Source organism: Pongo abelii, chromosome 13, assembly GCF_028885655.2.
Source record: "Pongo abelii isolate AG06213 chromosome 13, NHGRI_mPonAbe1-v2.0_pri, whole genome shotgun sequence".
Classification (NCBI taxonomy): domain Eukaryota; kingdom Metazoa; phylum Chordata; class Mammalia; order Primates; family Hominidae; genus Pongo; species Pongo abelii.
This window is the reverse complement of record NC_071998.2, coordinates 118,633,439-118,654,891: the sequence shown is the minus strand read 5'-3', so window position 1 is coordinate 118,654,891 and position 21,453 is coordinate 118,633,439. Positions and strand designations below refer to the sequence as shown.

The window sequence follows — 21,453 nt, the reverse complement described above, 5'->3', positions numbered from 1 at the left end:
CCGTGATGCCATGGTGGGCTGGTGGGAAGATGAGGCTCCCAGAGGGTAAGGGGACCTGCACTCAAAGCCTATCACTATTAGGCCAAAAGGGCCTCACACCCGCCGCCTGACTTACCTCAAAGACTGACTGTGAAGATCAAATAAAGCAAAAAAAAAAAAAAAAAAACAACAAAACAGAAACAAAGGGAAAAGCTAGCAATGCTACACAAAAATGAGATGGTGAAAGAACTTCCAAACCTAAGCTTGTAATCTTACCTACCTTCCCCACTCAGGCCCCCATCCTCAAAATGCTTCCTTTCAGGTGTTTCCAATCTCAATGCTGGTGCCAACCCCACCCAGTTACCCAGGGCAGAAACCCTGAAGTGTCTTCAAGTACTGTCTCCTCTTTCATCCTCCACTTGCCAATCCTACCATGAAAATGGCTCTTGAATTAGTCCCTGTCTCCCTTCTGACCTGTGGCCCTCTCCCAAGGCAACCCTATCTCGTTTGGACTGTTGCCACAGCCTCTGAGAGCAGGCTTCTCTGCCTCCCCCATCTGCTCAAAGGTACAGATCTAATCTCACCACTCCCCTACTTGAAACCCCTTAATGACAGAGAATAAAATGCAGACTTATAACCTCAAAACTCCCTTCAGGGTCATGTCCCCTCTCCTACTCCAGGCCATATTGCATCATTCTCAGTGCCTCGTTCCCTCCAGCCATAAACAAATCTCTTAGTTTCTAGAACACAACATGTTCTTTTCCACCTCAAGGTCTTCACAGATGTTCTCTCTGCTTGGAATTCTCTTCTCCCCTCGAGACCCTCCAATTACTCCGATTCGCCCCTCCCTCTGGTCTCAAAAAAGCTCAGAGAAGCCTTCCCTAATTCCCCAGATTAGGCAAAGTGCCCCATAGCACTCTGTACTTTTTCTTCTTAGTTGCCTTCTGTACTTAGTGCTAAACCATTTGATAATTATCTGCATAACATCTGCTGGATGTCCCCTGGACTGCAGGCTCCTAGAAAGGAGGACCCCATGTTGGTTTATCCACTTTCATATCCCCAGAGTCCTGGCACACAGATGGTGCTGAGCAGTAATATTCATGGGCAGACCAGGACTTCTGACACTGTCCAGGGCTGTGAGGGCTGATTTAGTTTTACGAAGCTCAATGGAAGTGCCAAACAGGTCCATGACTCTATGTTGAACGGGGTGTGGCGCTCACCTCCCTCCAGTCTTCTCTCATTTATCCCTTCCCCCATCTCTGGTATAAGTTCAGACACGGGTCAGGCTGACTTACAAAAGTTATACAAATTACAACAGAATAGATCAAGAGGCAGGCTTACTTTTGGTATCCAGACCGCCACGGTAGCCCATCCAGCCCTTTAGAGTGATTGTGTCACCCAGAAGATTTAAAAATTTTTGAAAAGGCTCGCTTCCAATTTCTGCAGGAAGAGGTAGAGTATGAGGAAAGTATGGGCATCAACAAGTCCTCATTTTCTAACTATGCACCGGAATCGCTGGAGAATTAACCAGGCTCTGCCGATTCATGCATGGTAAACAGCATGGGTAAGCCACATTTCCTTCTTCTTGAGGACCATGAGGAAGCCCCACAATTCCCAGGACTCCAAGGAAAGGAAAACTGCAGAATCAGATGAACCCAGCTTACTACTGCCAGCCTGGGACCACAGGTGTTTATATTGCAAAACAAAAATGTTATTACTGCTTGCGTTCAGAATAAGCAGGTATTTAACATGAAAAGTGCTAAATATTAGGAAGATGATGCCATCTTATAATTCTTCCTCTCATAAAAACCACAGAAAAATCTTCCACTGCTCTTGGGACTGTGTAGAACCAAATTCTCCAAATCCCATGTGCTCTTCTGTCTCTCCAGTGCCCAGAACAGTGACTGGGTAAAAACGAGGTGGTCAATAAATATTTGCCAAATGAATGAAACTGGGCAAAACTGCCCTACAAAATTCACGAAAAATTGTGTAAAACCATCTCCTCGTATTAAAGACTCCAACTCAACAGACAAGTTAAGCTCCAACTGGCAAGAATGCAACAAGGCAGGACAGGGTCTCTGGCAGCAGAGAGCAGGAGAAGATCACTCACCATTGCTGAACATCTCATCATCAGTGAGCTGCCCGTCTTTGGCAAAAAGAACCCCAAACTTGAAATTCACAGAGCCCTTAGGATAATAACAAAAGGTGTTACAGTTAATTTTATCATCACAGCACATATAGTTCTGAGATGTGCTGTTCGTGACTTAGCACAATGGCAGTCACCAGGATGGACAGTCGGGGGATCCCTTCCTCCCATCCATCCGGGTTTTGACCAATGTTAACAACAACCATTCCTTCATTTTTGTAGGTATTTATAGCTTACAGATGAGACTGTATGCCTTTATGAATTAGTTCATTTGTAATTTCATTACTAATGGCATCTCTAGGATACCAGTTCTGTTCTGTGGCAAAACAGGGTTCCAACAAATGGCCACAGGAACTCATAGGCCTGGCACCATCTTCCAATCAACCCATGAGCAATAGTCCAAATCCCAGTCAGCGAAGAAGAGTTCGTTGTAATTCAAAGCTTAACATAATCTCAGGCTGATATATTGTGGACTCTTTTAGACACAGAAATGAAAATTATAGGCAATTTATACTAAAAGCTCATTTTCCCCAATTCCTAAAGATATTCAATCTGAAGAAGTCACAAAACAGATGTGAAAAAAAAAAAAAAAAAAAAAGCAAGCCCAAGCCAAGCAAGCAGTAGCTGGTACAAATGTGCAATCTACCATCTCCAACTTTAAACCGAATTAATTCTGATCTGGTGGAAATGATAAATAGCAGCTTCCACAGGGAAGGGAGGAAGACAGAGGAACAGGGTCAGGGAGGCGTAAACAGGGACTCAATCATATTTTTAATGCTTTTTTTCCTTAAATTGGGTAGTGTTTTTTTTTTCTTTCTTTTTTTTGAGACAGAGTCTTACTCTGTCACCCAGGCTGGAGTGCAGTGGTGTGATCTCGGCTCACTGTAACCTCCACCTCCCTGGTTCAAGCAATTCCCCTGCCTCAGCCTCCTGAGTAGCTGGGATTACAAGCGTATGCCACCATGCCTGGCTAATTTTTTTTGTATTTTTAGTAGAGATGGGGTTTCACCATGTTGGCCAGACTGGTCTCGAACTCCTGACCTCAGGAAATCCGCCTGCCTCAGCCTCCTAAAGTGCTGGGATTACAGGTGTGAGCCACCATGCCCAGCCGGTAGTGGTTTTGTAGGTCTTCATTATGTTATTCTCCATACTTTTTTTTGTACGCCTGAAGTATTTCATAATAAACACAAAATCAAATGTTGGAAGAGAATCAACCTCTACAAGGTTGGTTGACCCACCACTAGATGAAGAAATTCTTGGTGGTCAATTAAGGGTAGACAAGGGACAAAGATATTTAAAGCACACTAGCCAATGGGTCATAGGCAGGAAGTCAAGGCGATTGCCAGGATTCAGAATAGCTGGATCTGGGAGTATTAAAAATCTGAAAATCCAAGTTCTAAGGCTGTGCATCCGAACATTTTTCTGTCCCAACACACCTGAGATGCACACTCATCACTAACAGTGGTTTTCTATACAGGAAGAGAGAGGACACTCCCAAACTGACCCCTCCACCTGGAACTCTTCCACAGTTCCGGGGATGACTGGCTCTCTCCCATCATGCAGGTTTCAGCTCAAGTGTCAATTTCCAGAGTGGCCTTTCCTGATCTCCCCACATAAAGCCACCCTCCTTCCTGCTGTTATTCTCCATCAGACAACCTTGTTTATTCTCCTCGAAGCACTATTTACACTCTGTAAATCTTTTATTGAACTTGCGTATCTGTTTCTACCACTAGAACCTGAGTCCTGTGCAGGAGAAATCATACACTGTTTTCTTTCCATTGAATCCCCAGTGTTGACCATAGTACATTGGAAAAGATTAATAAATATTCATGACATAAGTGACTGTATGCATAATAAATGAGAAAAGAAACTTTGTCAGAAACAACTTATTTTTCATACGACGTCTCCAAATGATTACTGCTTCCTTACAAACTAGCTTTTGATAAATTTCTTAGAATGTTTCCAGGGACCTCTATTTACTTTAGAGTTTTATGGTTTGTAACTTTTCTTTCTCTGTTTTGGAAGTGATGACAGTAAGCACATGTCTCAAGGGTCCCTTAAAAAGCACCTACAGTAATTTGGGGTCTGACATATGATCCTCTTAGAATAATAATGCAGGAACTACAGTAGTGGTTCTCAAACTTGACTAGGCATCAGAATCACCTGAAGGGCTTATTAAACTAAAGATTGCTGGGTTCCACCCCAGGAGTTTTCAATTCAGTAGGTTTGGGATAGGGCCTGATAATTTGCATTTCTAACAAGTTCCCAGGTGATGCTGATACGGCTGGCCTAGGGGCCCCACTTTGAGAACCACTAGACTAGAGAAAAAACCAAGAGGCTGTCAGGAGGCCCAGGATCAGGCCCAGCTGAGCTGACAGCTAGCAAGAAGGACTAGGTCAATGACCATAACTCTGAGCCATAAACTGACAGCCTGCTAAAACCAGAAAGGACCTTATAGTCCACTGAGTCCATGCTTTTATTTTAAGACAGGACAGGGAAGACAGGGACTTGCGCATGGCTGGAACTAAGTGAAAGGTAGGACCGGAGCTGGAACTTGGGTCTTCTGACTTTTGATCCAGCATTCTTTCCAATATCATGGCATAATCTTCTCTGAAAAGTTTCGAGTGAAACTGAGATGTACAAGCAGAGATGGGGCCTACTACCACCTGATCACTGGCCAATGCTTTTAAAAGGTTTTATAGGGTTGCTCTGAGACTGGCACCATGCTACCATACCCCTGCTGAGGACCTCTTCTGCTTCAGGTGGAGACTCCAGAAAGACTGGTTTTGCAATGTCTTGTCAAGTCTTCATCACAAGTTATTAGGGTCAGACAAGAGCAAAGTCTGTAAGGCAGCAAGGGTTGCATGATGGGGGTCTTTTAAGTACCTGTGCACCCAAGGGTGTAGGATCTTCAAGGTAGGGAGATCATGTGTCCAAGTTTGCCAAGACAGCCCTAGCTTATATCTGTTTTATCTGTTGTCCTGATGTTATTAGTAATTACTCTCAAAGCGTCCCAGTTTAAACGATAAATTATATGAATTCCTCCTGCTTCAGGTGGAGATTCCAGAAAGACTGGAAGTACTTGTTAAGTACTTGAACCTACTTATACAGCCTCATTTAGGTAATATGGTGTCCAGGACTTCCCAAATTAGGTCCATGACTAACAGTTTTCACCTATCTCCAGAAATCAAGGTATGGCTCATTATAATGAGGTATTTCATATTTTAGGAGGGGATAGTTTGATCTGGTGCAAGTGGACTGTCACAGATAATATTTTAACCAGCCATTCAGAGCTCTCAAGGTCTCAAGGCCAGACCGGGGTCCCTGGAGGGAGGTGCTGCTGGAGAGAATTCACAGGTACTGGTTTTCTCAGGATGTAAGTCTTGCTCAGACATTCAACATACAGATAAGGTCACAGCTGTCATTCCTGCTTGGATGGAATTTAAATTTTCTAAGTTCTAAATTTTACAAGACAAAACTCAACCTGATTACAGACTAACAGGCAGTCACATTCTTGGAAATCAGTAGTATGCTATGAATTATAGCTCTTCTGAGAAAAACAAACTATGAGGGAAACTAAAGTCCCAATGATTCCAGAAGAATTTTTTGGAACTGAGAAATGTTGGCCTTATTCAAAATGAGACACCCCTGGTTCCTTGTTACTCTTGTTTAGGCAACGCCTCCATATTTTTAGGGTTCCACAGGTTCCTACACATCTCTCCTCTCTCCACGTGTAGTACAGCTTGGGATGCCATGTTCTCTTGTGGGGGTGCCTCTCTATGCAGCAAACAAAACATGGGTTCAGGACACTGACATCATTTTACCAGAGTGCTAACCTTTCGGGAGCCTCACTAGTATTCTTTATTGGATTACCTGCCCATCTTTGCAGCTAATAGTTTACCACTAGAATAGGCTGGAATTGGGATAAATGCTCCCAATTTATCCCAGTTGAGAAGCAGCAGGATTAAATAGAGTGCCTCGCCACACAGCTCTCAGAGAAGCTCTGGAGGATCATGGCCATTGTTCACACTTCAAGATGTCATGACAAGTGACTAGTGTTGCCTCAAGCTAATATCCCCTTAATAAGGAAATAAAATTGAAAAATAAAGAGATCAGCAACTTATTTTTCACAACTTGGGAGTTTCAAAAAAAGCAGAGGAGGATGCAATGAACAGTGAACAGGTGTTCTTTCAAGGTCCAGCCCCTGAAAAAGTGGTGAAGTCAGGGCAGGGGGAGTGTTCACATTTCCCATCAGTGCATTCTCTCTATTGTTTGTTTGTTACAACAGGCATATGCATGCACTCAGTGGGTGCTCAATAAATATCTGTGGATTAATGAACAGAGTAATTTTGAGATATAAAAGCTATATATAATCCTAATTTTATATAAAATGTAACAAACATATATACCAAAATGTTAGTAGCAGTCATCTTTGTGACTGCAGGTGATTTTTTCCTTTTATCTTTTGTGTATTTCTTTACTTTTTCAAATTTTTACCAGAAATGTGATTTTTTTACTTTTTGCCTTTTACAAATTACACGTGAAGTCCATAAATTCTCCTGCAACAAGCATGAATCTAAGATGGACAAAATATGGATAAAAATGTAGTCAGGCATGGTGGTATGAGCCTGAAGTTCCAGCTACTCAGGAGGCTGAGCCGGGAGGATCGCTTGAACCCAGGAGTTGGAAGTCAGCCTGGGCAATATAGTGAGACCCTCTCTTAAAAAATAAAAAAGCAGGCATCTCCCTTTGCCTGCTCTCTGCTGCATCCCAACCCAGTTCCACTGTCCTGCCCAAAAATAACTCCCACCAACAATTTGGGGTGCATCCTTTCAGCCCCTTCTTTGTATTTACATCCACATGTTCAAGAATCAACTGAGGTGTCACTGCCTCAGATAAACCTTCTCTGTTCAATGTAAAAAACCTACCCCCTCACTGCACACCCCACCTCTGTGCATTACTTTCTTCACAGCTCTTGGGGTTACTGGTCTTACCATGTTTCTGTTTGTTTGTTTACTTGTTTAGCTTGTCTTACCCCACCAGACTGTAAGCTCCGTGAAGAAAGGACCTTGTCTTGCTCATTGATGTATCCCCAACGCCTCAAACAGTACATGGTACATGCATGGTAGGAGCTCAATAAGTATGTGTTGAATCAATGAATGAATGAATATACATACAAATATTTGTTTATAAAAACATAATTGGGATTATACATAAATAATGTCCCGTGAGTTGCTTTTTTCAGTAAATACTATGTGGTGGCAATCTTTCCATGCCAATAAGTAAAGGTCTATGTCTTGGTCTATTTGGGCTGCTATAACAAAATACTATAGACTGGGTGGCTTAAAAACAACAGAAATTTATTTCTCACAGTTCTGGAGGCTAGGAGGTCTAAGATCAAGGCAGTGGAAGATTCGGTGTCTGGGGCGGGGCATATTCTGGGTTCACAGATGGTGCCTTCTTGCTACATACCCACGTGGTGAAAGGGGCGAACAAGCTCCCTTGTTTATAAGGGCACTAATCCCATTCACAAGGGCTCCCCCCTCATGACCTAATTACTTCCCAAGGCCCCACCTCCTAATACCACCACATCGGTAGGCAGGCTTTAACATATGAATTTTGGGGGGACACAAGCATTCAGACATAGCACTCTATCTCATTCTTGCACTATGGGTGCATAGTAGGTGTATTATATATTAGTATTATATATTAGGTGTATTATATATTAGTAGGTATATTTATGGGGTACATGAGATGTTTTGATACAGGCATGCAATGTGTAATAATCACATCATGGGGAATGGGGTATCCATCTCTCAAGCATTTATCCTTTGTGTTACTACCTTATTTTTTCTAATGGCATCATAGCATTTCATAATATATTCATTCAATCAATCAATCAATCAATCACTTGTTCAACCAACAAATATTTACTCTATACCTTCTATTTTTACTGTTCTAGGATCTGGGAACACAAAATTAAAGAAGTCTCTGTTCTCATGGTGCTTATGGTCTCCGCTCTCATGGTGCTTTTATTCTCATGGGGGAGACAGATAATAAGCACACAAATGAAAATACCAGCATTAACAAAAATCAAAGAGGCTAAGGGTGAGAGGCAGGGTGTACTGTTCTAGACAGAGTGGTCAGGGAGGGTCTCTCTGAGCAGAGGTCCTGATTAAGTGAGGACATCTGGGGGACAAGCATCCCCAGCAGTGGGAACTATAAGCTCTTTCTGAGGAGACGGAAGAATAAGGAATTCAGTATGGTTGGTGTGGAGCTGATGATTGGAGAGGTAGAGGGGCCAGATCATGCAGGCTCCAGCAGGCCAGGGTCAGGATCTGGGGCTTCCCTTTGAACAGGACAGGAAGCGTTTAGAGTTTTGAGCAGAGAGATGACCTGATTCCACATGTTTCAAAAGGACAACTGGCTACTATCTGGAAACCAGAAGACAGGGTGAGAGTGGAAGCCAGGAGAAGAGTTAGGACAGTCTGCAGAGCCCAGGCAAGAGAGGATGGGGAGGCATCCCCACACCAGAGTGGTTGTGGTAGAAGTGTTGAGAAGTGTTTGGATTAGGGATATTTTATGAAGAGGTGTCACCAGGATGTGCTGATAGGTTAGATATAGGATGAGAGAGAAAGACGTGGATTAAGGATTTTTCCAAGTTTGGCCTGAGCAACAAGACAAAAGATACTGCTATTTACTGAGAGGGATAAGATACATAAACCATAATTTATTTACTCCATTGCCTATTGACAATATTTTAGATATTTCCCTATGTTAGTTATATACTTAGAAAATCCAATATATTTATATTTTTAATGGGGGCAACAGGGAATGGCAACATGCAAATAAATTCAGCATTTTGTATATTAAGAGCATCCTAATAAAGCATAAACACTCTAATGAAAATTAAAACCTCATTACTCATCCTGATCATAAGCTTAACACATTAAATGTTTCCAAGCAGATTTAAGTAGTTTGATTGTTTTCATAGCTTTATAGCTAGATGCATAGAAAATTCTAAAATATACCTTAAAAATACATGCCAGTAAGTTCTTTCCATGCAATGTGTCCCACTGTGCAAATCTACATGGAGATCTGGCTGAAAGCAAAGGCTGGGTTCACAGTGAATAGAGAAGTATATTTACAAACATGGAGGCAGAGCAGGTGCAAATATCTCCATAGAATTACTCACCTCTTGTTCTTCAAGAACCAGCAAGTCCTGTCAAATAAAGTTTTAAAAGTTACATCCAGGCATAACAGTAATTATTTCATTTTGACTTGCTGTGAAAGCCAAGCTTCGGTTTTCTCACACTGACATTTTGAAAATAATTTTAAAAATTGGTTATAGGAGCTTTGTTTGGGGGAAAAAAACCCCAACAACTATGACAAAGGTGGGTGCCAAGAGTCTTGGATCTTTTTCCCCATAAGACCATCTCATAAGAGCAGCATGGAACAGCAAACCTAAACAATCCTTTGAATCCCTGCTGTCGCATTCTTAACTGTGTTTGGGCACAAGTCATTTAATCTATTTGGGTCTCTCCTTCCTTCTGTCTTAACCCCTGTGAAGATCACTGTCAGTGTGTGTGGAAGACCTGGTACACAACGGAGATTTAATCAACTTAAATTACTTTCCTTTTCGTTCTCAGTCACTCCATATAAAAGTTTGTAAACTTATTACAAGGAAGTCCCATCTTTTCCAGAACTTCTAAAAAAGTAGATTCTGGTTGATAAGCGGACACCAAAGCCAAGGCTCTGACAGGGACCCTGTGGCTGAACGGAGGGGGAAGGAATGGCCCAGGTGAGCCATGGGGACAGTGCAGAGGCGACGAGGGTCAGGATGGAGGCAGGGAGGCTGGAGGGACCCTCACCCTCCTGGCCCAAGACTCTCTGGGGAAGAGCTGTGTCAACTGGAGACATGGCAATTCTGAAAGAACTGTAAGAGGCATACAAACCTCCATTTTATTTAACAGAAAGCCTCTTTCATTCAGAACTCAGCCATCTTTATTATTTTATTATTTCTTTTTTTGTTTTTTTAAAGAGACAGGTCTGGCTCTGTCCCCCAGGCTGGAGCACAGTGGTGTGACCTTGGCTCATTGCAGCCTCGACCTCATGAGCTCAAGCAATCCTCCCACCTCAGCTTCCCAAGTAGCTGGGACTATGGGCGTGTACCATCAGACCCAGCTATTTTTTTGTATTATTTGTAGAGATGGGGTTCCACTATATTGCCCAGACTGGTCTCCAATTCCTGGGCTCAAGCAATCCTCCTGCTTCAGCCTCCCAAAGTACTGGGATTACAAGCGTGAGCCACCACACCTGGCGGTATTATTTCTGAATTCTGGGAAAAAATAAAATTATGTTACACATTTTTTACATTGGGACTTTATGTTTGCATGTCACTGTATATGTCATTACAAAATTCTCTCTTTCCATGGTTTACTTTGATCTTCCTCAACACCTTGCGGTTTTTATTAATTTTTTTATTTTTAATTTTTATGGGTACATCAGTAGGTGTATATATATATATATATTTATGGGGGGTGCAGTTTAATTGTTCCTGAATCACAGGTGGAGGAATTGGATCCCCAGTTAAGGTCATGTGGCCTGTAAGTGTCAGCTCTGAATCTCATGCCCAGTCCTTTTAACACCCACGCCAGTGCTCCTTCCTTGCTAACTGTGGTGAATAAGAAAAGGGTCACACCTGTCAGCTTCTCAATTGCCACTAGCCCTGCAAGCATTAGGACTGGGATGTTTTGCAACCAGTCCCTGGCCTGGTAATAGAGGCTGCTCCTCAGTGGGCTAGACTGAAGGAATCAGAGCCTTGCAACAGGAGTCCCGGCTGAGCTCAGGGCTAGAGTCTCAACACTCAGCTGTAGAGGCAGGAGGGATGTCATAGGCTGTCAGGTTACATTTATGTTGCAGTTTCTTTATTTTGGATTACATTTGTTCAGAAGCGAATAGTCCTGCAATTTGCCCTGGTTTGCCAATGTCCCACTTAACACAATTCAGATTTTTAAAATATTCTTGTTCCTGAATTTGTGAGCATCGGAAGTCCTCTTTTTTGCTGCTTTCTAGTGTGTAATTTTAGCCCAGAAGGTATAATTTTGGCTAGTAATGGTGTTTCTCAATACAGTCCTACTGGCATTGCTTTTGATGTATGCATGATTCTAATTATTAGTTTGAGGTTGACACTGATTTTTTTCATATATATGAGATTTGGGAGAGTGATTTTACATAACACTTTTTAAACCTAGAAATGTTTTAAAAATCAAATTTAGCTCTACCGGTTTTTATAAAATACCTGGTCATTTAGGAAACATATCGCAACTATCTGGAAACAAACTTGATGGGTAGGAGTGGGAAGAAACACACAGATACCCTTTTTTCTCTACCCATTTAAAGCTAGCTTAATCACACATTGCTTCTGGATTTTGGTCAAGGAAAATGTTACTACAGTATAGCAGCCAGAAACAGACAAATAACATTTAAAAACAGCACCAGCCACCTTCCCTCTTTGTGGAAAGATGCCTTCTTTATAACACAATTGGTTTACTTTCTGTTTACTCTCTGGCTCCTACCATTTTTAAGAACTCTTTCCTCTCTACCTAAAGCCTGTTGCTCAACTGTTCCTAAGGGAAATCTATAGAAATATGATGACAGCCTTCACCCTGCATCTCTGAGCCTCACACACGTGCAAATTCACACACACATGCACACTCACACACACAGAGGACAAGGGGAAAGTTCACGAATGGTTCCTTTTGTTAAGGGGAAAAAAGCCAAAATACAAATGTAGGAAAGCATAAAAGTACCTTTTGTTTGGTAAAAACAGGCACAGAGTTGTGATATAAATAGGCAGAATGCTGCTATATCTTTTTATTTTCTTTTCCTCTCCTAGAAAAATCAGACAGGGATGACTGAGCAGAGATGAGCTCTGCCGAGGGAACTGGCTCAGTAGCGAGAGGCAGAAAGAAGCATCACAGAGCTCTGGCTCTGTGGGTTTTGGGGCTCCGTGTCTGGGAAGCAGAGTTGGTGTGGGGGATCAGACCAAGGCTTAAAGAAGGATTAGGAATAATAACCTGTGTGACTGAAGTAATAAGGACACATGGGTACTGACATATTTATAATTCTAGTTTGTTTTAAAATTTGCTATAAAGTATCACTTGTAATAAGCCTGGATGGCTTAAAGTCGCTTACAGTTTAACCTAACATACCCATTTTTGCCTGAGTTTTGTCTGGGGTTGAGGCTGGGTGTAAATACTATTTTAAAAATTACATCAAAAGATATGAGAATTCACAACTCTCTATATTTAGGGTAAGCCAAGAGTTGATAACCTTATTTTAAAAGCTAACCGTATTTTAAAGACATGCAAGCAAAGATTGTTCATGTTCCAAATCAATCCTCCTCTTGCTATTTACCTAAAAGCAAATTTGAGCATGATGCTCCCTGCTTAAAGGTTCTACTGGCTCCCTGATGCCTCCTGGATAGAATTCTAGCCTGCCTCTCCAGCCTCTTCTCTTGTCACCCATCCCTGGCGTACCCAACTACTTCAATCTCAGCTTCACACATGACAGGCACACTACTAGTGATGGCTGTGTTTGTAAGTTTCAAAGCTAAATTGGTTATAACTACAAGACAAAAGTTTGGTTGACATTTTTCTGATAAACCATCACCTAAATTATGACTAAATTTTTTTCTCTCCCAAGGCAGACTGTTTTCCCTTAACAGTAAGACCTAAGAAAACAGGAATGGGTTTCTGGATACCTTTTATCGTCGATGGTAGCCAGCGCAGTCTACTATATGAGTAAGAGCTCAATCAACCACATTTTGTATTTATTAATTTTTTAAAAATCTCTTTAACTTCCGGGCTGGGCGTGGTGGCTCACGCCTGTAATCCCAGCACCTTTGGGAGCCTGAGGCAGGTGGATCACCTGAGGTGAGGAGTTTGAGACCAGCTAACATGATGAAACCCCATCTCTACTAAATTAGCTGGACATGGTGGCGGGCGCCTGTAATCCCAGCTACCAGAGGCTGAAGCAGGAGAATCACTTGAACCCGGGAGGCGGAGGTTGCTGTGATCTGAGATCGTACCATTGCACTGTAGCCTGGGCCACAAGAGCGAAACTCCATTTCGGAAAAAAAAAAAATTCTTTAACATTCCACACAATTCTATATTACTCAGTAAAAAGGGTGGCTTTCAAGCCAATAAGATTTTTCTGATGTACACCCTATTGGTTCGTGGATTGAGGACAGTTCTGCGGTTCTCAGGAGTGGCTATGCATCAGAATCACTTGAGGAACTTCTGAAAAACTCAGATACCCAGGCCCTACCCTACACCCATCAAATCAGAACCTTAGGTGTGAAGTTCTCCCATGATGATTTTTTTAAAGTTGCATAGGTGATTTGGCTTTGTATCCTAGCCTAAGGATTACTGATGACCTGTCAGTTCTATCCTAACACTGTAATCAATTTTGTACAATTAGGAAGCATAAAATTTTCTGTTACCTTTTGTATTTCAGGATGAAAAATTTCCCTGGGGCCTTTCTCAAATTTGTCCAGATTCATGGCACTGAAATAGAATGGACAGGATGAGCTGCAGCATGCTGGGAACTTAAATAATGTAGAGCAAGCTTTGGTTCTTCAGAGAAGCTAAAAAGTAGCTTCTAGAAAATCACAGCTGTTTTCCCTAAAGGGCCTGACACTCAGAAGATACAAATCAACAAATGAGTGATCAATGAACAAACAGATGAAAGTAACCAACACCACATGTACCTGACTTATATAACTGGCTACTAGTGATACTCATAAGAGAGGGAGAGAGAAATCAGGAACATCTGTTTCAGGTAACCTTGGCTATTCTTCCAGATTCTTATTTTTATTTACTAAAAGTGATGAATGTAACTAAGATTTAACTGAAATTTTTATGCCACACAGGGCAAAAGACCATCCTTAACAAGACTTTTAAAAATGTTTTACTTTGGACAAGCAATGTAAATTCCCTTGAACCTAAGTTCCTATAGAGGTAAAACAAGGAGATTGAAATAGATGATCTCTAAAGTTCCTTTCAGCTAATATTCCAATATTTATAAGTGAAAGTTAAAAATAATAACGAACTTCTAGACTACTTACAATACACCAGACACTGTGATAAATGCTTTTCATCAACTGTCTCATTTAGTCCTTATGAGGCAAGTACTATTTTAGCATCATTTTAAAGATGAGGAAATTGAAGCTCAGAAGTTAAATAACAGGATAAAGATCTGGTAAAAAGCAAAGCCAGGACTTGCATCTAGGCTTATGTGACTCTATAGTATTTATATTTTAATTTCCTTTTAAGTTTTCAAGTTCATTCTTGTAACAAAAGAAGATCTTTTCTTCTGCTGGCAGCAACTGTAGAATGTGTAGTTGGTCATATCTTTAAAATCTTGCTGTACCTTGCTCTGGCTATGAGGGTGTACTGAAAAGCTAAGACTTGCTCATACAACTAAATGAAATTATAACAAATGAAATGGCTAGTTTTTAAACATAAAGAAGAAAGGAGCTAGAGTAAACTTCTTTTTAGAAAAAATAATTCACAGAAATCTTCAACCAGTATAATTTAAGGTATTACTCTCCAAGCAAATTAAGATTTATAGTTCCTTGAAAGCAGCAGGATATTTCAGTGCTCAGCAACAATGTTAGCCTCTTGGTGGAGAGGCTTAACTCAGGCTTTAGAACCGCTCAGAAGAAAAATCAGAAGGCACAGAGCAGACAGGAAAAGGTCTGCTATCTGGAGACCAAACTAAGCTTGAAAGTGGGATATAACATTTTTCACTTCTTAATCTTGGTTCCTTTTTTTTTTTATTTTTTGAGACAGAGTCTCACTCTGTCACCCAGGCTGGAGTGCAATGGCATGGTCTTGGCACACTGCAACCTCCACCTCCCAGGTCCAAGCAATTCTCCCACCTCAGCCTCCCGAGTAGCTGAGACTACAGGTGTGTGCCACCACACCTGGCTAATTTTTGTATTTTAGTAGAGATGGGGTTTCACTATATTGGCCAGGCTGGTCTCGAACTCCTGACCTCATGATCCGCCCGCCGTGGCCTCCCAAAGTGCTGGGATTACAGGTGTGCGCCATTGCGCCTGGCCTTGGTGCCATTTAATCAGCCAGATGCAGTCCTCAACAGATAGAGTCAAGTTTGTCACTGTTAGAGCCATTTTGGTAAGCATGAATTGTAGCTATTACGTGTCACCGGGGAACACTGGAAACACATCTACCACCATGTAGCTGCAGACGAATAGAGAGGAAATCACTAGGGCTCTGAGATAAGCTTTGTCCTTCATACGATAGGGCATTCGTGGTTAAACAGCCCAAGCTCTGGAGTCACATGGACTCCAGCTCTGTGATTTACCAGCTGTGAGTCCTTTGTCAGATCCCTTCACCTCTCTGAGGCTCCAATTCCTGATAAGTGGAGTGGAGATAATAATAGATATACTTCACGGACCTAGTTTAAAGACTGACTCAGAGAACGCTCATAAAGCATTCAGCACAGTGCCTGACAAACAGAAGCTACCATAACTATGATGTAACGTCTTAGCTGGTAACAAAGCAACAGGCTGGATCCAAGTGGCGGCATTCCTTTGGGGAGGCTGCCACCTAAGCAAAGGAGAGAGATGAGAGGGAGGTGGGAGGGTGGGGGCACGAGAGGCGGCTGAGCAGGGAGCAGCCAGATGTTCCATCCATTTAACGTTCTGTCTGGCGAAGAATAAGTACATTCTTTGCTGACATCTGGGTTTCTATTTCAAGGTAGAAAAATGGAAGGAAAAATATTTCTTGATTATCTTTATAAAACGAAAGTATCTGAGTGCATGCAAGAAAAAAGAAGCTGGCAACTAATGCAGTAAGGAGAGATGCCTAAGAGCAATGCTCAAAATCAGTTGGACCTGGACTCAGGCCTTGGTTCCACTACACATTTGCTATGTGATCTTGGCTTTCTCTCTCTGAACTTCCATTTCCTCATCTATAAAATGGCACAGTCACAGCACCTGCCCTACAGGGTTGCTGAGATGATTACACGAGGTGATGCATGTCATGTCAAGTGCTTAGCAAAACATCTCACCCACAGTCAAGTCTCAAGACAATGGAAAGGTAACATCACAATGATCACAGGCAAAAACAGTGTATAAAGGGCTCCAAATCCATGTGTGGGCTTTCCACCCATTAGAACTCACCTTAAGATGGACTTCACAGAAAGAGTTTTTGTGGGACTGTAGGGAAGGCATATTTTCTGGGTACCCTGGAAAAGTCCAAACATCAAATCAGTGACAAGTTCTACAACTTCCTTCTCCAAAAGAGCCTCTCTGGTCATTCAAAAGAAAGCCATGCCCAGTCTTTCTCCTTTCTCCTCAAGGGGCATGTATATGAATAAACACATTCTATGACTGAAAACAATCTTGCTCAGGTTTGATAGCAACTTCCAGGATCTCTCCACCCCAACATGTGTGGATTTCAGCATGGCCTTCAACATATAGGTGTTCAGTGTCTTAGGTATTATGGAGAGCACTTGAGCCATCTGAACCAGATGAGAAGGGAATTTGTTTTTTCATTGTTGTTGTTGTTGTTGTTGTTTTGTTTTTGAGACAGAGTCTGGCTCTGTCGCTTAGGCTGGAGTGCAGTGGTGTGACCTCGGCTCATGCAACCTCTGCCTCCTGGGTTCAAGCGATTCTCCTGCCTCAGCCTCCTGAGTAGCCGGGATTACAGGCATGTGCCACCACGCCCGGCTAATTTTTAGTAGAGATGGGGTTTTGCCACGTTGGCCAGGTTGGTCTCAAACTCCTGACCTCAAGTGATCTGCCTGTCTCAGACTCCCAAAGTGCTGGGATTACAGGCATGAGCCACCGTGCCCAGCTGGGAATTTGGTCTCTGAGCCAAGCATCAAATAAGCCTCAAAGACCATAAGACAACAGTCTCCACATGTTCAATGGGACCCAAAAATAAAGTCTCCCAGTCAAAAACTTTTTGAACTAGAAATCCCCTGAATCTTTCAGAGAGGTTTTCATAATGCACACTTTTATATTTATCTGTGTTTTCTTATTTAAAGTCTCTTTTCTCCTAAATGAGTACCAACTGTGACTCATTCATAGGAATACTCAATGAATATATTTTGACTAAAAAGGAAATGAAGAATTGCCTAACTGATTCAGTCTCACGTCCACACCACCCAGAACAGATAAGTGCTACTCTCTTCCTAATCGTCTAAGAAGAGGTGACATAGATTTAGGATCCACAAAGGTTCACACTGCACAGTTAGCAAAAGGGATTATCATATACCACACATTTAAAACTTTCTTCCTGACTTTGATTAGTAATAAAAGTGTCATCACAAATGGCTAGAGAAGGGTAAGAACATTTCTTTTAGGGAACGGGCAAAGAAATATGATTTTTCTTGTGCTATTGGGACACATCTGCCAATTCATGTGTCCAAGCTCTGAACAATGGCAAGGGAGAGGAGTTCTTTGAGCTTTCCAAGCCCATGGTCTCTTTGCATAAACAAAACCTTCATGCCTACATCCTTGGAGGCCTGCTACTCTCACCCCTCTCCAGGCCAGGGAGGAGGATGTCTTTGGAGCCGAGGATGAGAAGTTGCACTAGAGAGAGCCCTTCTTATGGGTTCTCTATTAGCCAAGGAAACTGGGCTGAGCTTTTCTTTTTGTAGTTTGTGTCACAGAGATTAAATTTTTTTCCAGTTATAGAGGAATATTAAGATAGAAATACACGTTTTCTGATTCTACAGGTCCTTCCCATTGAAACCCGAGTTCTTCTGTGGCTTTGCTTTTTAACTGGCCCCAGCCTACACTGCATCCCCTGTCTAAGAGATGGTCTTGAATCTGCCCCTCTAGCTCAGATCCTACCTTGTCTACCTTTTCTTCTTACCCAACACACCAAAGGCAGTTTTATTTATTTATTTTTTTGTAGCAGGCAGGGTCTCACTATGTTGCCCAGGCTGGTCTCAAACTCCTGGTCCCATGCAATCCTTCCGCCTTGACCTCCCAAAGTGCTGGGATTATAGGCATGAGCCACCATGCCCAGCCCAAAGGCAGTTTTAAAGAGAAGCCAAGGGCAGCTCGGGGGGAATGTGCGGAACAGCAGAGGGCTCCAGTGCTGCACTGGGTGACAGTGACACCTTCATGAGCTGCTTATGTGGGTGCGAAACCCAGGGCTCCCGGGATTGTGGATTTGTGTTTTTCTTCAACACAAACTGGTAAAGCTCTTCCTCATCTCCTCCCTTTTGTAGCTTCCAGAGTCAATGTTCAAGTAAAATGGTTCTGTGTTCAGTGGAAATATCAAATGCACAGGTAGAGTCAAGTGCATGTATGTATCAGGCAACACCCAGTGAGCACAGCAAGCATGCAGAAGTGCACGTCGAAGATTACCCTGTGTAACAGGTGTGTGTGTGCAGGTGTGTGTCTACATGGATGGATGTCTAGAAGCCTGTTGCAGTGATTATCTCTGAGTAGTTGGATTCTTTTCACTTGCTGTATTGTTTGGATAGAATTTTTACAGTAAGTACAAATCATTTTTCATATTTTATTTGTGTGAGCCATTTCTGTGTATTTAGAAGAAACACAGTAGAGATAAGCAAGACTGTGTAGAGTTATATGTTTAGCTAGTTTTTTTTTTTTCTCTTTCTTTCTTACTTTGATTTTGTAGAGACAGGGTCTTGCTCTGTTGCTCAGACTGGAGTGCAGCGGTACAATCATAGCTCACTGCAGCCTTGAACTCCTGGACTCAAGCCATCCTCCTGCCTTACCCTCCCAAGGAGCTGGGATTACAGGTGCAAGCCACCATGCATGGCTAAGTTTTTATTTTATTTTTTGTAGAGACAAGGTTTACCTACGTTGCCCAGGCTGGTCTTGAACTCCTGCGCTCAAGTGCTCCTCCCACCTCGACCTCTCAAAATGTTGGGATTACAGGCATGAGCCGCTGTGCCGGGCCCAGCTAGTTTTCTAACTGCTTTATAACCTAGAAGATGTGTGCTGGCAGTTGGGAAATCGAGGGTTGAGTCACATATTTCTGTGGACTTCCCATAGCCTCTAGCACTAGTTTTAGGCCAAGAGGGGCTTAATAACTGACCCCTTGTGCCAATGCTCAGTTTTGATTTCTCAATTGCTCTCTCCCTTCAGCACTTCCATCAACAGCTGAGAACCCTCTCATTGTTCTTGGCACATAACTGAAGGCCAAGGGAAGAGGTGTTGGGTGAAGGCACTGGCATTTCTCATCATGCCCTGCCCCTATGCTGCCTTCACAGCAGTCCTGGGTTTAAATTCCACCTCCTTGGCTTCTCTAATACCAGGTATTAGAGTAACCCTTGTTTGTCTTGCATTTGTTGCTCCTTCTACCTGGAACACTCTCTGATTCCCCTTCTACTCGTCAAATGACTGGCTCCCTTCCATCCTTCAGGCCTCTGTTTGCTGGGCGCCGCCTCAGGAGCTTTCCCTAAACTGCCTCATCTAAGCAGGGCTCCTGCAGCATGCTCTGTCATTCTCTGTCTTCAGAGTGCTTATCACAACTTATAATGTCATATAGACAGTATCTTTGGAAATTAAAATAAGCAAATGTTCCCCCTGCATTTGTCCCACTCTCTCTCCCCTCGTACATGGCAGCCATCTCAGTGAGGATGTGATTGCTACTTCCTGGAGGAAGAAGATGTGACATTGAGAAAGTCCATTCCAGAAAAGTGGAAGAAGGGGGAAACCCACCTTCTCCTGCCTTGGAGGGAGGGAGGGAGAGGGAGGATGAAGGAGGGGGAGGGAGGGAGGAAAGAAGGGAGGAAGGAAGGGAGGAAGGAAGGGGGGAAGGAAGGGGGGAAGGAAGAAAGGCTGGCCAAGAGGTGGATGCCAGGGCCCTTGATGCCCCCATGCCAAGGACAGGCTTTGAAGGCATTGTGGGATGCTGTAATCTGTCAAGGGAAGACCTGGAGGCACCTCAGAGCATTTGAACCAGAGGCCCCTTCCTGGGCATGGCCTTGCATGGGAATCTTAAGCCAGGCAGCAGCTGGTTTGAACTTGGTGAAGGGTAGCAACTCAGTGGCTGCAAGTGTTAATGACCAGAAGTATGACACATGCAGGCCTATGGCAATGGTCCTGCCTCTTCACATCTGACCTATGGCTCATAGCAGATGTGCCCCAGGAGGGGATGGAGAGCTTCTAAGAGATTCAGAGACTAGCGGAGACCTGGGATCAGGACAAGGAGTGACTTTACAACAAGAGGCAAATAGCTGGCACCATGGGTTTCAGGGGCAGATGCTTTCCAATGACCCAAAAGAGCCAGAGGAATCAATTATAACTCCGTGGTCACGAGTTCAGAGGTTGGATCAGTCACTCCACAACGGAAGTCAGACAAAGTGCCCACGTGGATCCACAGTTCTCTTCTGTGATCATTAGGTCTCATAAGCCCTCTCCCCACGTGCACAAATACCAACCGCAAGAGGAGCAGTAGGAGGCAAAAAAATTGGAAAGGCTTGATTCTTTGCCCAGAAGAGAGAGAGTCATCCCAAAGAAAATATTTAAACCAGAAGAGACTAGAATGCTGTAATTAGCAAACATAAATAAGTCTTTTTTTTTTTTTTTAAAACAAGCCAGAAAACAGTCTCCTGGTGCAGAAAATAAGGTGCTTTGGGCAAAGGCACTGTCAACTTCTCAGAGGTGAATCACGAGAAGACTATGAGGCATGCCCTGGAAGAAACTGGCACACAGTTCCACAGCACAGGAGTTATCTCCTGAAACTGATGCATAAATTTTGCTTCAAGTATGAGCCATATACTTACTGTTTTTCTCCAAAGAATTGCACGGTATTGAGGGACACGTTGATTGTTTTGGTCAGAAAGGGTCACGGACAAGAAGAAAGGGCTCTTCTCTGCATCGTTTCCAATGTAGTTCTGATGGACTGGAAAAGAAAGGTTTAGAACAGTGAGAATGCAACTGATCCTGCCAGTCACAGATGGTAGAGGACACTGCAGGTGGTGTCCAGCCCTTCCCACATGCTCAGGGAACAATAATCCCAAAGCCAGCTTGGGATGGACCCTGATCTCTCTCGGGGGATCATGTATTCCTCTTCCCCTTGCTAGTGACTGGATCAGGAATGAACATGTGACCAAATTCTGGCCAATGAGACTGGAGAAATCTGCCAAGGGGCTTCTACAGAGGCTTCCTCACTCCTAAATACGGCCTTCTTCTTCCTCTGGACCTGGTGGAGTCTAGAAGTGATGCCTGGAATTCCTGAAACCATCTTGTGACCCTGAACAGGGCCAGCCCAAGGGCCAAGTTGCCACACTAAGGATGGGGAAGC

The 21,453-nt window shown here is 43.0% G+C and overlaps 1 protein-coding gene across 8 annotated transcripts in view; it reads right to left on the bottom strand.

Moving 5' to 3' along the window:
- Window positions 1-21,453, bottom strand: part of GARNL3 (GTPase activating Rap/RanGAP domain like 3) — a 167,323-nt gene that overhangs the window by 60,066 nt on the left and 85,804 nt on the right. For 7 of the 8 annotated variants that reach the window (XM_063714442.1, XM_024252280.3, XM_054520665.2 and 4 more), the window contains 6 exons: window positions 20,933-21,051; window positions 16,338-16,402; window positions 13,632-13,695; window positions 9,321-9,347; window positions 2,090-2,165; window positions 1,321-1,419 (listed from right to left, as the gene is read on the bottom strand). In XM_063714442.1, the coding sequence (XP_063570512.1) occupies window positions 1,321-1,419; window positions 2,090-2,165; window positions 9,321-9,347; window positions 13,632-13,695; window positions 16,338-16,402; window positions 20,933-21,051 (450 nt within the window). The remainder of the gene's footprint in view (window positions 1-1,320; window positions 1,420-2,089; window positions 2,166-9,320; window positions 9,348-13,631; window positions 13,696-16,337; window positions 16,403-20,932; window positions 21,052-21,453) is intronic. The other variant, XM_054520667.2, reaches the window with a different exon arrangement.